The sequence below is a fragment of the Mizuhopecten yessoensis genome, unplaced genomic scaffold (genome assembly GCF_002113885.1).
Source record: "Mizuhopecten yessoensis strain PY_sf001 unplaced genomic scaffold, ASM211388v2 scaffold11183, whole genome shotgun sequence".
Taxonomy (NCBI): Eukaryota; Metazoa; Mollusca; class Bivalvia; order Pectinida; family Pectinidae; genus Mizuhopecten; species Mizuhopecten yessoensis.
Genome location: NW_018408921.1, coordinates 150,171 through 168,512, shown reverse-complemented (window position 1 = coordinate 168,512; position 18,342 = coordinate 150,171). Strand labels below are relative to the sequence as shown.

The 18,342-nt window shown below is 33.9% G+C and overlaps 1 protein-coding gene across 4 annotated transcripts in view; it reads right to left on the bottom strand.

Moving 5' to 3' along the window:
- Positions 1–1,933: 1,933 nt before the first annotated feature.
- The window catches only part of LOC110440494, a 91,553-nt gene continuing 75,144 nt past the window's right edge, over positions 1,934–18,342 (bottom strand). For 3 of the 4 annotated variants that reach the window (XM_021483607.1, XM_021483608.1, XM_021483610.1), the window contains 6 exons: positions 17,936–18,037; positions 17,083–17,268; positions 16,126–16,229; positions 9,373–9,491; positions 8,575–8,601; positions 1,934–4,127 (listed from right to left, as the gene is read on the bottom strand). In XM_021483607.1, the coding sequence (XP_021339282.1) occupies positions 3,964–4,127; positions 8,575–8,601; positions 9,373–9,491; positions 16,126–16,229; positions 17,083–17,268; positions 17,936–18,037 (702 nt within the window). In that variant the 3' untranslated portion in view covers positions 1,934–3,963. The remainder of the gene's footprint in view (positions 4,128–8,574; positions 8,602–9,372; positions 9,492–16,125; positions 16,230–17,082; positions 17,269–17,935; positions 18,038–18,342) is intronic. The other variant, XM_021483609.1, reaches the window with a different exon arrangement.

The window sequence follows — 18,342 nt, the reverse complement described above, 5'->3', positions numbered from 1 at the left end:
GAGTTGTCACATTTTTGTTATTACAGTATTATTGTAAACATGGCTACATTTTTATCTTTTATGTTGCCAAATGTTGATATCAATTCAATAATGATACTGATTTAAATAGTGAAGCGGCAGATCTTTTGATATTTTCCCAGTTATGCCATAGGTCTATGCGTTTTATCATCATAATTTAGCATTCTTATATCTTGGTACACTCGTATACTACAAGAATAGCTATTCTGAATTATTCTTTATGTATGACTTGTATCTTGTAGACGATTAAACTTACCCAGCATTGATCAAATATATAAACAAAACAGTCAGGAAATCAAGAACTTTATTCCAAGAATTAATGTTGGAAAACAGATACATGCATTTGTTTAAAAGTATGGAAAACAAATTGGTATCATAATATAGGAAAAGAAATTGCTTTACATGGTTTTCTTTCTTTTTGCCTTAGCCTAAGCATTTTTACTTTAAACTATTTTTAAACTACATATAAAATAAAACACACGTGATTGTGCGTTTATTTATTAATCTGGAATGTCATTTCGAGTTTCAACAGTACTGTTCCTGAAAGCTGCTTTCGCGTCTAGGAAACCAACATCTCCCTGCATTTATTATAAAAAAAGTTTGATTGCAACGCTCAAAGACTACAAGAACATTGAAGATACAGATATTTAATAAAATCGTATAACATACTGTGAAACTTGTCACTAATGGAAACAAATGATACCTGTAAATGATTATAAGAATGTCTTTTTATTAAAAAATGTATGAGACGGGAAAACTGTCCCTTTTGAGGTTACAGTATAATTTCTCACTTTAAAAAAAAACATCGTAAACCAGACCTCTTAACTTGATAGCAATATGGGGTTTTAATGGGTGTCCCATAGGGGTTTTTTTTCCTTAAGGAAAGGTTGAATCTGATCCAGCGTAGACTGAGCATTAGAGACTACAATAACAAAACTACGACTACAGAAGTGCTACCTAAATTGGATCACGAATCAAGTTGTATATATTTGATTGGACGGATTTGGTTTGCAATGATATATATTTGTATGATGACATTGAGAATAAAGGTTGAAACACTTAACGCATTGGAAGTAAAATATTTATTCTTACATATTGTAGTAAAACCTGGACAGGAGTACTGCTTCACATTCAAACAATATAACGATATATTTAACAGGACGGTATCATTAATTCGTATGTAATTGAGGCTCGTTCATGGGTAAAGATTCTTTCGAACTAAGAATCACACAGATAATGAAACGCTCTTTCAAATCTTCACGATCTTTAGTTGCATTAATTAAATCGTAAAATGTTTATGGAACGGTGTTTCTAAATCTGGTATTTGTCATGAACCTAATTAGTCACGTTTGTGGGTCGTTACACAAACCAGACTATTATCGAGTATACAACATCTAAAAAAAAATCATGCCACTTAGCTTAACAGGCTCTAGTTTTGTGCCATATATCTCATGCAAACGACACTGTGAAATAGGACGTCGATTGCAGGAAAAAGGTTTAACTTATATCAATTTCCAATGTGATCTAACAAAGAACTTTAGTTCTTGCATACCTGCATTTCAGGTCGTATTCACCTTGTGCTACTACTGATTGTCGTGTGGAATTGTTACAAATAAGAAATAGTGGAGTGAGTAAAGTGTGTTCATATACTATAACAAAACGTTAATCGACTTATAATAATAACAATAATTCGAGGTTCTTATGTACCGCTTTATCACAACCTAGTTCGTAAGTCGTCTCAAAGCGGTTCACAAATTATCATCCGTGGTTTAAGGGCGTTTGCAACCAGCCCATATCTTTCTCAACTCCCTGGGAAGCATACAGCCGGTGCTACCATTTCGGCGCTCACAGCTAGCATCCAAAAGTTCCAGCACTGCCCAACTACGTACTCATTTACAGCTGAGTAGACTGCAACAAGCGGAGTAAAGTATCTTGATCAAAGATACAACACAGTGCCGTGCCCTGACTCGAACCCGCAACCCTTCGGCCAATACCTTAGAGCATACAAATTAGATAATAAAATAATTCGACTTCGCATTTTTATATACTTTCACGGTTAACATATGAATTAGTCAACCTTTCATTAGGAGTAGTCTTTTAAAATACACTTTTCCCCTACTTGCCTGTCATCACAGAGAATACTGGTCTCATTCTATTCATCTGTGTCAAAGAGGGCAACATCCTTCATTTATACAAAATTTAATTTGATTGAACGAGGAATGGATCATATAAAATTTTGTTCAAATCTCTGGTTGTCTTTCTTGACTAGTTGAAATGGCATTTTATTGAACAGTCGACAGCGGACGGCATCGAATACACGACCATAGCCTAAATCACGTGGCCTTCAACAAGGTGAGTTCATAAGGCAAGACAAGGTTATTAGAAGGTTAATATCAACGGTGTTTGCTTACAATGTCACAAAGGATGTCGTGAGTATACAACATATTGAAATATTAAATCAATCAGTGATTAATCATGGTTGTGACTAATAAAGAGTGTCACGTTGTCAAATTTATATATGTATATCCTGAATCAACATTGTAATCATGTATATGAATAACAAAGTTAAAAATAAAAAGAGCAAATGACGTTCATTATCACAAGTATAAAAACATAACACTTTCTGCATCATCATGTAAAAAACAAATGTATACGTATATGGTTAAAATGTACAATATAAATTGAAATAAATACACTTCATGAAGCCATGTATATGTACAAAGCAAAATATTCAAAAATCTTACTAAAACGTGCCTTCCACATTAATTAAAGGCATGTAAAGAAATTGGCATTTTTAATAGTGTTTTCTGTAAAATTTACTCGTATCTGATACTTTCTCTAAAATATAATCAAATATGGGCAATTGGAACATGCTCGTCTTGATACATTTTTATTTTCTCGAAACAAAAAACAACAGGTTCACCATATCCTTTTCCACATACAACAGACTAAATGTATGTATATGTAAATTTTGGAATTCAATCTCTTAACTCATAACGTTCAAAGGTATTATGAGAAAGTGTTCAATTTCAGGAAATTGACTTTCTCCCACAACTTATATAAAGTGAATAAATAGAAGATGCATGTGTTAAGGTATACAAAACATAATTTCATGATATCACATATTTAACACCGTCCAAATACCTGTATACCGGAAAATAGTTTCTCCATTAAAATATTCATTAACCATTCATTTTACCCTTCACATTTGAAATACAATAGGAATCGTTTAAGTTCTTATTATAAAAATAGCTTAAAAGCTTAATTGTCGATGAAACATTTTCAGGTATACAGTTATAGAATCAAAAGTCACCACAGCTTAAACTACACAAGATATTAAATATTATATTACAAAATAAATTAATATTTCTTTTTCAAATTGAGCATGCGATTGTCTTCCAATACAAATAAATTTACCGTAATTTTTTTATCCGTACATGTCATATAGTATATCGCAGATTGCTTACAAGTAGGTAAGTTCGTGTGATATGTTCGCGATTAGCATCCATTTCGAATGCAGGCACTATGCTCACAATTACGGTACACATACAAGATTCCTTGTCAAAAGGAAGGAAGAACATCAGCTTTTGCAATTAAGCGTGCATGTAATCGGCCGAAAAAAGGGATTGCTTACAAATATTAGGGCTACTGGACTAGAACCAGATATACGATAAGGAGTATTTCCCAATGTAACCAAGGTATGCATACTCTGCTCCATATAAACCTTGGGGTTATCCAATGACCAATTCTGATAAAACTGCGTAAATTTTTGTCATGTTGTGAACAAAAAGATGTAGATAGTTCTTCAATCGTAGCTGCTACTACAAAGTTTAGATGTCCAGGTACAGTTGTACCGTAATTTATCCAAAACACAAAGTAGAAGAAAAGACAGAAGTCTTAAACATAGGTATTTTTCTACATAACACATTTCTCAATTATTTTGGTTTACATCACACTACACGCTTGACTTGTCTGTCGCTTCAGTTTGCCTGACTTGGAACCGCCAGTCTCTCTCATGCGGAAAAGTTTGGGTTTCGATGGTTCTTTTGGCTCCCTCCGACTGGTCGCTTGACTTGGCGTTGACTCGGGCTCCTGTTGAGCCAAAACAGCTGTGAAGACCAAAATAATTCAGGACATAAGTGTAGGGACATTACAGGATTAAGCAATAATAGCAATGCCAACATATCAAACGAGCTTAATAGATATTACAAGAGGTAACGCAGCATTATCCCTGTATCCGGTACATGGTACTGACTATTAGTATTTACTCCTACTGGCCGCCCTTAAAAGCGAAAGAAAATATTGGAAGGAAAAGTAGAATGGACCTAGAAACTGCAAACGCAATAGTGTCATTCCTGTTTTAACGAACATGGAGGGACGAGATTCCCCAGGATGAGTGGGAAAGGGACCAAGTGGTAAAGTTGCTGAAGGAGGAAATCAGGACTGACTGTAATAACTGGTTACCATATAAGTATAGCAAGGGTGATGAAAACGGACACGTAAATTTAAGAACAGAAGCGAAAAACGGGGCTTGACAATCATGCAGATGACACAGGACTTTTCCACACATATTCAAACATTTGAAAGGGATGAGACAGGATTTACAAAAGTGAAACTATTGATGTGTAGGTCTGAAAACAACTTTATTTAATCAGGAAATAGGACTAACAGCAGCAATCAACCTTAACATGATGGAGGATAACAATTGTACCTGTTTCGGCGGTCTGATAAGTGAAGACACACGAAGACATCAAACTGAAAATGGGAAAAGCAAAAAGGGTGTTTGCCAACATGAAACAGACTTTTAGAAATACCACCATTTATATTACAGCAACAATTTAAACTCAGTCTGATATATGGTCCAAAATGGGAGTTAGATAACAGGGCAGAATAACCAGAAATTTCAGAAGAGTCTACAGTCGCAGATGCTGACGTTGCATCTTTAAGCACGATTGCCAGAAAAGACTACCAACATCAGTGCAAGGAGATAAACTGGCAATGACGATTTCATGGCAGAAACAAAACCACAGAATGGAAGTAGATAGGCCATAAACTCAGAAAAGACGGAGTCAACACCACAAAGGAAGTCCTCTTTCCGACACGACAAGGAATAAGAGGAAAATATTGCAACCAGGTAAATATAACTTTAAAAAGGAACATCTAAATGTTTTCAATGTTTATCATGGCTAAAACAATGTTTTCTTTGTACGAAAATTTCAAAATATATTATGTTTTGTTTTGTTTCATGACCCATTGATAATTTAATGGTAATGACTAATTGAACCCCATTTAAACGTTTCGTGAATGTATCAAATATCGCTCTGTACTACAATCTATCATTTTATTGACTATTTCTGCATAATATAAAATTACATCCAATTAGGTTCCATATGAACTCTAACATCAATACTTAATCTTTTGATAATACTTTATAATATCAAGTAGCTATGCAAATTAACATACATAAAATAAATCGTAAATGTGGTGCTAGATGCCACACACACAAAACAGTTGGTATAAACATCTGTAACATACATTGTAATGGAAAATTCAAGATAATGTTTGAACACTGTGTTAATTATCATTGAAACTAGCAGCAACAACATGATAACCTCAATCACCTGTTAAATTATAATTATTTTTTATATTGTCTCAAAAAACTGAAAAATCATATTATTATGAACAATGACACTGCAAGTAGGCAATTAAAATCTGTCGCAGGCTTCCAAAAATGTCAAACTTGAAGGCAAATCATCATAATTTACAGTCAACATGTCATAACATGTTACCAACAGACCACTTAACTACTATAATCGTGGAACGCGTTTTGACATGTGACATGCAGCTTATTGTTAAATGAAACTATAGCATGGAGGGATTTCATCTAGGTTTATAAAAGCTGAGCCAGGAGAACATATCACTTACGCTGTAACGGTAGATACCATGGGGTGCTCTATACACATGATTTATTATATACGTCATATATATTCATAAGAAGACCAGTTGAACACGAATGTTTCATTAAGCTGAAGAAATTATTTTCTTTTTTCAATGGAAATTTGATTGCTGAAGTTCATGAAAATTTCTTGAATTGAAAATTAAAAAACAGCATTGCTTTCTAATTGGGAAAAAACAGGTCTGGAAATTCCTTAGGTTGAGGAACATTTTTGAAAATGGGGCCAGTTATTTAAAGCTAATTCTTATTCATAGGCAACAAAAAGCATTGCCTGCTAGTACATACAGATAATTAATTCTACATATGTACATTTAATATATATGTATTTATATATGTGTGAACCCAGGGAGACCCCTACTCGTTACCAAGCAAGTACATTCTACGTGTAAAATGTCAGCCCTTCCTAAGATACGACAACTGGAAGTGGTGGTCACTGGGGAACATCTCAAAACCAGAAAAACAAGAGGCCCAGTGGGCCTATATCGCTCACCTGAATATTAAAGCAGTCATATCAAAATATTCTCATTAAATATCATACTGTACTACAAATATTTCACTCGCAAACTTTGTCGACTAAATCAGTTGAAACTACCAGTCAAATATTATTATATGATTTTACGCTTTTTGGTTCTTCAGAAGTTGTTTGAAGTGTTTGACATATTTTGCCCTGTAATCTTATAAGTAGGTCAAGGTCATTTTCCTTCTCAAACTTTGTTGGCTCTATCCAAAGAAGCTACCAGCCAAATATTATGAATCCATTCCTTGTGGTTCTTTAGAACAAATCGTTTAAAACGTTGTTGACCTCTTTGACCGTCAAAGTAGGTTGAGGTTCTTTTCATTTTTTTTTCAAACTTTGGTGAGAAGCCACCAGCCGAATATTATGATTCTATGCCTTTCGATTATTCATCAGATGTCGTTTGATTTTTTTGACATATTTGATCGCTGTGACCCTGAAAGTAGGTCAAGGTCATTTTCATTCTGTACTTTGTCATTCTCAATCTCAGGAAGTTAGCAGCCAAATATGAAGGTTCTATACCTTTTAGTTCTTAAGAAGAAGTTGTTTGACATATTTAACTGCTGTAACCTTGAAAGTAAGTCAAGATCGTTTTCATTTTCAAACTTCGTCGGGCTCCATCACAGAAAGCAACCAGCCAAATATGAAGAATCTATACCTTTTTGTTCTTCAGAAGATGTCGTTTGAAGCATTTGACATATTTGACCCATGTAACCTTGAAAGTAGGTCAAGGTCATTTTCATTCTCAAACTTTGTCGGGATCTATCACAGGAAGCCACCAGCCAAATATAAAGATTCTATACTTTCAGTTCTTCAGAAGACGTTTGAAGAGATTGACATATTTGACTCCTGTGACCTTGAAAGTAGTTCAAGGTCATTTTCATTCTCAAACTTTGTTGGGCTCTATCCCAGAAATCCACCAGCCAAATTTGAAGATTCTATACCTTTCAGTTCTTCAGAAGAAGTCGTTTGAAGTGTTTGACACATTTGACCCCTGTGACCTTGAAAATAGCTGAAGTCATTTTCGTTCTTAAACTTTGACGAGCTCCTACCAACGAAGCTTTCAGTCAAATAGCATGGCTATATGCCTGTTTGTTCTTTAGAAGAAGTTGTTTAAGGGAAAAGTTGACGGACGACGACGGATGACGGACCCCCACCATGACACCCTTCGGGCAGGTGAGCTGAAATTCAACTTTTTATTGTGTTTTAACTTGCATTGTCAGCTTAAATGTGCATCTGATTCTGTAACCACTATGAATCAACAAGACTTACCAGTATCCTCCTTTTGTAGATGAAACACAGCTATGGGAAATTTCCAGCATTAGTAAATATTATCACTCACTGCATGCTGAATTTTATAATCTAAGACAGTATCTCGATTCAGATAAATTAAGTGTTTTATAATCTCTAAAGATGTTTCTAATTACCGAATGGTATGGATATGGAAAACTCATATTTTGTAGTTTTCAACTAAAAGATATCCAACTTTGAAAATAAATTATAAATTCACAAGACGGTGAAATCTGGATCATATTCAGGGCTTCAATAATCATCATAACATATCACCCCTAAAAATCTGAGTGTTGATATATATATATAAAACCAACTTGAATATCATGTTAAAATGTGACATTGACTAAGATGGAGAGGATTAAACTGTACGAATAAAACTGAAAACAAATGGTTTTTAATGAAACAGGGTGTGCATGAAAAAAGAGATGGAATTTTTTATTTTGTGTTTTTAATTTGGCAAAAAAAATAAAAAAATCTAAAATATCATTCTTAATATAAAAACTTCGAAAAAGTTTTCAGCGAAAGATAAAATGTCTATAGTTTTAGGACTTTGGGTGAGGAATTTGAACTCCAAGTTAGACATTCTTTTTTTAGCAAATTGGAAATCTTTGATGGAGGAAATACAAAGAGGGCTGGAACTCTTCACCTTAATAATGTGAATATTTAAGTAAGTTAAACTATTTATAATTTATCTACTATGGTAATTATAACTAGCATCGTTAGTAGTATAGTAAGATCATGTCAGAAAAACAACACCTCGACAATTTCAACAACTAAGCGTTCCTTAACAAACCTATTTCTTCAGGTTTAGAATGTTTAGCTGAAATCAGATACAAGGAAAATATGCAAATAAGATATCAATCAAAACTAAAGAACACTGGTTTTATTAGTGACAACACGAAAGAACTCTGGAAATTGAAAAAAATATATAGGAATCGGAAAAGATACTGAATTTGTGACTGATATGTCAGTATATAGGTCAGGATAGTATTAAATTGTATCCTGAAAGGTTAAATTTATTGTCGAACACAGAGTTTTTATGAAGTCTAACAAATCCTATCCCTTCTCAAGTATATCATACCTAATACCTACTTTACACACTGTTTGCCTCACTGAGGAACTATTAATTAATTTTATTTTGCCTCAAACCTTTCTTGATTTAGATTAATGTTTAATACTTTTTAGACAACATTTCAAAGTCAATGAACTAATTTGTTCTGTATAATGAAATAAATGGATGTTTACATCTTAATTTTAATAAATCATTTATCAAAATATTTCAAGTTATTTAGCACAGAAAACATTTCAAGTTCATACTTATTTGTTCTGTATTATGAAATAAAAGTGTATTTATATCTTCATTTTATCAAATTATTGAAATATTTCAGTTTATTTGGTAAATCTTTTGGTGGCATAACACATTGTAATTAAGTGCAGGAGAGATACTGCTACACGCTTTCAACCCTAACAACATGTGGGAACTAATAAAACCAAACAACTTTGGAACTTGAGAATTTGAATGAACAAGTAAATAATTCACTATTAATTATATGATGGAATTTGTGTAAATGAAATTGAAGATTCAACGTACCTTTTCCTGGATCCTCGTGGGGCATAAGTAGCTGCTGGTACAGTTTTTCCGTCTTGCTGCCACTTTGGCCTCTGTGTTTGTCGCATAACCATAGCGTCTTTCCGTTCAGCATGTGACATCTTGAAAATAAATATATCGTTGCATTGAAACAATTAGACAATCCAGAGAGTCAGAGAGCTAACATTCTTCATAGTGTGAATTTGTCTTTGTCCAGTCTGCATTCATCAATCTATGAATGCCAATTCAAGTAAGCTCAACACAAAGACATAAATAGACATATGGTACATATACGTTCATTTCATTGCGATTGTTTTACCATGATAAAAGATCATTAGTTATAATTTTCAAAATAGTGAATTTTACATCTTGATGATGAACTTTATTGATTTAAATTACACAGTTTTTAAAAGTTAAAGCATTAAGATTTGAAAGATGTTACCTTAATCAATATTGGAATATAATAATAAGAAAAGTCTCGGGTGAAAATTTTTGCAATTACTCAGATATAGAAAACTTGTAATTAGGGATTTCCATTTCTGTTTTTTCTTACAATTATTTCCACATATCTTGTAAACACTTTATCTCAAGAACAAACAAAGATATTACGTTCATATTTCAGTACATGTTAATGGACAACGATCACATGATACCCGAACAAAATCATGATCGTAACTCCAAAGGTCAAGGTCACAGATCTATAAATAGAGAATTATTGAACCTTTTTTCGAACGTCTATAACTTCAAAACCGTTCGTTGTACTGCATTAACGCCTGATACTTCATGTAGACCTTGGTCGGGGCTAACTTTTTCCCATTACATGTTTTCAGAGAATATCTCAAGTTAAAAGCCTCGCTATGGGGTAAAATATAGGTCAAAAATGAAAAAATCTAAATAAGTTCATTTTTTTATCACATTGCAAAGATCATGTTCTAATGAAAGTATTTCCAAAGTTTCAAGGTCATAGCATCAAAAATGACGAAAATATGCCACTTTGAAAATTTCATTTTCCCGCCAAAATTTTACTAAAAACGCTTCTTCTCCTTCATTAAGACACATACAGAGTTGATATTTGGCACATCTATAGTATGTATGTTCGGCGTCACTCAGAGTTCAGCCTTTTGACCTTGACCTTCATTCAAGGTCGCAGGGGTCAAATGATCTCAAGAACGATTAAAGATATATCGTTCATATTTCAGTATGTATTAGAGGACAAGGAACACATGGTATGCGAACAAATTCATGATCATAATATCAAAGGTCAAGGTCACAGATCTATAAATAGAGTATTTTAAAAGGTTTTTTGAACGACCATAACTTCGAAAGCTTTCGGTGTACTGCTTGACCGCTCCATACTTCTGGTAGATCTTGGTCGGGGCTTACTTTTTTCCATAACATGTTATCAGAGAATATGTCAAATTCAAAGCCCGCTGACCTCCAAGCAGCAGTCACTATGACCCCTGAACTACTTTCTATCATCAGTCGCTATAACCGCTGACCTCCAAGCACCAGTCACTATGACCCCTGAACTACATCCTATCATCAGTCGCTATAACCGCTGACCTCCAAGCACCAGTCACTATGACCCCTGAACTACTTCCTATCATCAGTCGCTATAACCGCTGACCTCCAAGCACCAGTCACTATGACCCCTGAACTACTTTCTATCATCAGTCGCTATAACCCCTGACATCCTATCAAACTAAGAAGCGCGGCTTTCTCTTACACCTTAGGCCTCTCTTATTACAATTATATCTAAAATGAGATAAAATATTTTACTTGTAACTGAGCCAGATGGGGTTATCGCAGTCAAGGGCTAAGACTCTGTAACATAAACCCAACTGAGACGCAAGCCGAGGTTGGAATGTTACATATTCTTAGCCTGGGACTGCGATAACCCGATCTTGCTCAGTTACAGGTATCTTTTTTTCGTGCACCTTTTAGTTAGAAAAGAAATCTATTAAATTTTGCAAAAGACAATAAGCTAGTCCGTCCTCACATAGAAGACAACGTATTTCACAGTGTAGAATATATTTTATCTTTACAGGAGGTAAAAGTTTGACAACAGCACACGACGCAAAATTGCGAAAAATCAAGTTTTACAACTTTACTGGGACCCAGATAATTCTGCAACCAGGTAGGTAATCTTTAATTTCAGACAGAGATTAGGAAAAAAAATACTAGTTGTGGGGGTCAAATTTTGGGTTGAAAATAGCATTTTTTGGCATTTTTTGGTAATTTTTGATGTGGTAACCATGGTTTTCACACAAGTGACATACATAGAAAAAAGAGGTTTATACACTTCTCAGTATTTTATATGTATTGTAAATGTAATGCAGTTTACAAATATATATACATGTATACATGTTTTGTGTAGGGTAAATCCGCTGTGTTTACATTTCCTCGACATGTGCCTTGTTTATCAGAGTCGGGCCATTTCTACTGTATTCTGCTACCATATACACATAGAACTTGATTTTTTCTGAAAAAATGCCTTTTTATGCTTGATTCAGCTTCACTTTCATTCATTAATACTTAAAACTACTCAAAAACGCCAAAAAAAACATTACATAGATTGGTCAATATATAGGTCGTTAGCCTGTTACCTGTGGATGTATAAAGAGGGGTAACTCGCACATTCACAGGCACTTGTGAAATTCTGCAATTCATCACATATGTGTCAATTATGTTATTGGTAAAGTTGATACCAAACATCAAATAGTTCACAGGCTATCTCCTGATGCATTCATACTAGATTTCAGTCTGTTTCACTCAGTCCAGCACCCGGTAGCCATGGTTACTAATACATGAAGTTGTATTTATTGAAAATGGGTAAAATATCTGTTTTCATTCTAATTACACTATTTTAGATGTTTTTTTCCACTTGATTCAGCATACAGATGAAATAAGCAAAGTCAGTAATGTTAATTAATTTTATTTCCATAATTACAGCTGAAGAAAATCTTTTTTTTCTAGTGAAATATGTTAAATGAACAATTTCTGAGGGTCACTGTCAATTCTAGGCAAGGAAAGTAAATAACGGTTGCTATATATGGTGGCACTTGTCTGATTTTTCAGAATATCTGACATTTCTGTGCTGTTCATCGGGTACGGGAAGTGTGTCAGTTGCTAGTTTGTTGTTGAGATGGGTTTCCTAGTGTTCAATTTTTTTATATCAGTGATCCTCGATGATGTCATAGATGCCCATTGATGACGTCATAGTTATGATGACATCACAGTTACTATAACATCATCAAACAAGACAGTTACATCATAGTATCACTGTACTGTTTGTTTTTCACATTCACATGATCTCAAAGCATCATATTTCTCCCAAAAAGAAATTTCATTCATGAAAACTATAAACCTATTCAAGTTTTCATTTTTCAGATTACCTCCCTTTGTTGGTAGTTTGAGAGCAGAATTGGTAAATACACCTGTCAGGAGAATTCATATTACTCGGTCACTATTAAAGTGAGAAAGGCAACGGATACATCATTGTGTTCATTGTCGCATTTTCCAGACATTTAAAAGGTTTTAATTAAATTTTGGGAAAAAGAAAGTGATGTATAAGGTAGCAGTGTACAGTAGAGGGTTGTGGCCATGGGTGATATTTTTGTTAAATGGCTAACCCCTGTATAATGATATGTAAAAAAAAATATAAAAATAAAACTGTACTAAAATTGGTATAAGCATGATGAAGTGGGCTATGTGAGCTTCACATTTGTAAAAAAGAAAGAAGATTTCTTTGGTTCGAGAATAAAATTTTGGCCATAATACGAAAGGGTGCGTACACATGAAAAGCTAGCTTTACAGGAGGTAAAATTTTGACAACAGCACACGACGCAAAATTGCAAAAAATCAAGTTTTACAACTTTACTGGGACCCAGATAATTCTGCAACCAGGTAGGTAATCTTTAATTTCAGACAGAGCTTAGGAAAAAAATTACTAGTTGCGGGGGTCAAATTTTGGGTTAAAAATAGCAATTTTTGGCATTTTTTGGTAATTTTTGATGTGGTAACCATGGTTTTCACACAAGTGACATACATAGAAAAAAGAGGTTTATACACTTCTCAGTACTTTATATGTATTGTAAATGTAATGCAGTTTACAAATATATATACATGTATACATGTGTTGTGTAGGGTAAATCCGCTGTGTTTACATTTCCTCGACATGTGCCTTGTTTATCAGAGTCGGGCCATTTCTACTGTATTCTGCTACCCATATACGCCAATCCATATTCCATCTTATGGTGAGAGAATTGTAAGCGAACAAGAAATGTTTTGTTCGAAATATTATCCTCAAGCCAAATATGTAATTTAATGGAACTACATATCAATTAACATCCGAACAATATAATACTTGTCTCGTTCGGGCGTACGTCAACCTGGATATAATATTATCAAACTCGTGGCAATTATCAATTGAAGCCTCCAGGGGCTATCGGAAATTGAAAATTGAGCATTCGTGCCAAAAATTCCTATTTTAACTTGAAATCCATTATGATTGACTCTTTGAACTGAGTGCAGTTAATGTTTACTTTGTATACTTTGGCAATAAGTATTGTTAACATTTAAATACAGTCAATGACATTATAAAGATAGCAATCCAATAGATTAGCACATCACATGTTTATTAATTCAATCATTGACGTATTTGGTATCTTGTCAACCCACTCTCACCAAGATTTATTATGAAAAAGGTATATTTCAAATGACAAAAGGTCTACATCTGTAAATTCACCACAAAAACCTTGTTTATTTTTAAAACATTTACTTTAAGTACCTGCACAATAAAGATTGCAATGAATGCATGAATAATTTCTGAAATGCTATCACTAGCATGCTTAAAGCGTTGGCAAAAACGTACTATCATATTCATATTTATCATAAAACTGACCCATTTTACTATGTCATACGGTCATGTCATAAATATGGTAATACACATGTGTAATAAAACCTTAATGGGTCAAAACCGTGGGAACATATCCCTATGACACTACAGGTATTATTTTTATTAACTATACCATATCACACTTTTTTAAATGAATTTGAAATGTCTATTTCGTTAGTTTTATTTTCGTTGCATTTAAAACTTCTTTTTACTTTAATAAGAGAAAAAATATATGGAACTTCTTTGCACTGCGCGGAACAACACTACTATGATTGGACTACTTTGGTTTTAACTATAAAAAGTCAGCCGAGAACAAAATAATTGTGTTTGAGGTTTTCTTCAAATTATGAATGTAATCTGATAAATTGAATCTTACATTCGTGTCCATGCCGTATTTAGTTGATTAAACTTGTTCAATAATTTGTAACGACACTCGCTTACAGGCTCGGGCCATATCCAAATATTGAACTCGTTTAATAAATTCAATTTGACATGGATACTCATGTAAAATCATCTAGTTACGGAAAACATTGTGTCATTCGTCCAGTGAAGATACAATCTATGCTAACTCATACTACCACTTCCTCGGCCGCTTTGGTAAACATCCGTATCAACATGAATCTGTTACAATCTCATTTCACCTTTTTGAAAACGTCCATAACTTTAAAACCGTTCATTGTACTGAATGTGCGCTTGCATACTTCAGTAGATCTTGGTCGGGGCTAATTGACCATTGACCTTGACCTTCATTCAAGGTCACAGGGGTCAAATTATCAAAAAACTTAAATTTTCAAATTATTTCATTTATTTTTTTACACCACATTTTTAAGAGTGCATTCTTATGAGGATATTTTTAAAGTTTCAATGTCAAAGCATCATAGTGCACATAAATAGATAAAAGAACATATTATTTCTTAAAGAATGGTCAAAATACTTTCGTCAAACTGTACAAAGGGAAATAACTCTCACAGAAAACTCAACCTCTTTTACCAAATTGTCTACAATATCATGAGACATTGTCCGTCCTGGACTTAGGTGTTGCTCGGTCCAATTAACAGAGCTGTCAATCACCATTGCCTGTGTAACTAGCATCATACCTACTGTTGTTTGGTGTACTGTGTCCAAATAATAGAGCTGTCATTCACCATTGCCCAATGACTATCACTGTGTGTACTGGGGTTTGGTGTCGCTGGGTCCAAATAACAGAGCTGACATTCACAACTACCTCACGTAAATAACATCCCCACAAAGGTAATAAGGTTCCCACAAAGGTAAGGCAGACAGAAGAAAGAAACACTAAACAGCTTTCTATGAATGCTGACTGTTGGAAATAACTTGACCCTATGGCAAGGTTTGTCAAAGAAGGGAAGCGAAGGGAAGCGATTGTCAGTCCGAGAACATATCTTTGATCATTTTCCTGTTGGAAATCCCGTGTTTTGATCTTGATCAAATCTAGTTTTTTTTGGTTTTGTAAGAAGCAATTTATGTGTTATTGAAATTTAATCATCTTGAACTTTTTGCTTCTAGAAACAAAAATGCTAAATGTAACCTGCTAAAACAGAGAACAGTTAAACACAATAAAACCAAAACCAATCTGGTAGGATTTGGAGGATTTATGGGAAATTGTACAATACATATGTGTAGTTTGGGACCAAATAAGGGTGGACATTAATACCATCGTAACTTTGGGAGCATGTATAAAATTTTTTAACAATGCTTGCAAGTTTTACCGATGAATACTTAAATTGTTGATAATAACTACCTACCAGTGAACTAAAATTAACAGATGATTTAAATTCGCAAAATTGAGTTAAATTTTCTAGAACTACCAAATAGATATACAGTATGTCAATACTAACCTCTTCAGACCTGCTGCTGTCTTCTGTTTGTCAATGTCCATCACACTAGCCCTCACCTCCACATACTCATCCTGGAACTCATTCTTGTTCAAATCTGTGGCAATCTGCAATCAAATTCAAACTTTCTTTGTCAATATGAAACAAATACTGTGAAATTAGATGTTTTTGTAGGGCTCAAAGTTTGTGGTTTCCCGACAAAACACCACTTCATGGGTACATGAGTCCCCACTCAAACAGAGAATTTGGATTATGAGCACCAACTCAAAAGAAAAAAAAGCTTTGTATCAAACTTGCAATTAGTTTGTGAATCTATGAAATCGTGGATGAAGATTACCAACGAAATTTACGAAATTAAAAACCCCATGAAAATGAGTGATTTTACAGTATATGTATTTAAAATAATTATACATGTTTTACCGATTACTTTATATGTTCTATAAAACAGCTGCATGATGGAAAGGTTTTTGTTTATAATAACGATCAGGTCTAAAAATTGCAAAGCATGCACACATAATTCAGTAACCAACCATGGGATAATATTTTTGCAGAAACATTTGTTAAACTTGACTGTGATTAAAACTTATTGTGAAAACTACTGTAAAGTTGCAAGGTCTTGTAAGTTGAAATGTTTGCGCTGTGACGCTGTAAACAGATTGCGATGTACAAGTTGAAATGGTTCTGAAGTATATATATATTCTATATATCTATAGTTTTACTAATCTATAAATAAACTTTTGCATGTGGATATTCTCAAACTATTTTACTCAAAGTGAGAAAAGTGTGTATTTCCACACTGCAAAGTGGTCTCATTCACCCCTGAAGATACATTTTGACTCTTCCAATTCAAAGGTTGGAATAGTTCATAATGAAATTTCAGGGGTGAATGAGTTAAACAGTACAAACATGTAAAATTGAAGACATTTACACTAATACTCAGTAGTAAAATGTTCTGCCTACCGTCTGCAGTTTGGCCTGTAGAGTCTGACCTTCCGGGGTGTTCAGACTGGCCATGTTTAGGCTCGAGTATTTGAGGATGGCAAACATCCGTGCCATGTAAGGGGCCATTGAGGCCAGCCATTGCTCCTCTTCCTCCTTGCCTTCATGTTCTGGGGAAGGGATGGTTAAGTCTACAGTATGCCAGCCCTGTAATACACCAGATCGCATCAGTCATTTAATTTTCAAGCCCTTATTAACGATATAAGTTATAGTTCCTCTATTTTTGCTGGAACGTATCTGCTGGAATAGTTTCTTGGAACTACTAAGAACTACTAAGAACCAATAGCTTTAAATTTAGATAAATAGGTGGTCAGTAAGGATGAATGTTGGTGACTACGAATAGGGTTGTGTCTGGGGGTATATTTAACAGGTTATAGGGAAAGTTACAGAGAAAAGGGGAAATTTAATTAAGTGAATTGGGGAAATTTAACAAAAAAAAAAATAATCATGTTTTAGGGAAATATAACTCTACATTGGGAACTACCCTCAGAAGTAGTACTTATTTCCACTTTTGTGAGGAAAATTCCCTAACTGTAATCCAGGATGCAATATGAAGTAATTAATCCAAATTATTATAACTTTATGTATAAAATATTCATATTTAAGAAAAATGGAGCTCACCATTTTATTACACATGCATATGTTATAATTATTGTAAAATAAAACAAAGAAAATAATTTTGACAAATTTTGTTTTACTAGAAAATAATATGAAGAAAGTAGAATCTGCCAGTAATACATAGTGAAACTAGATTGTATGCCTTGTTTCCACTTAAATAACAGGTGAAGTATAGCTATCCAAACTTCCAACCCACCTCCTCATGTTCGCAAAGTAGCCGGTAACAATATTTGGATTTCCACTTCGTATTTTCCTCCTCTTCTTCCTCCTCTTCATCTTCTTCCTCTTCTTCTTTTTTCTAAAATTGAGACAGACAAACTACATGTATTTCATTTGAGTCCTATGATGGTGTACATGTACATTGACACAAGGCCAAATACTTAAGAGCAGTATAGCATAGCTGTTGTTATGACAAAACAATGGTGATATTTGGTCTCGTCTCATTAAATAGTAAAACACAATTCCTAAACTGTTTATTTTATTCAAATAATTAATAGAGTAATGAAAATAGTAACTAGTGGTAAAAATTATGAATTAACTGAAATTTCAAATTATCGATCACTAAATGAAACAGTACAAGCATGTAAAATCGAAGACCTTTAC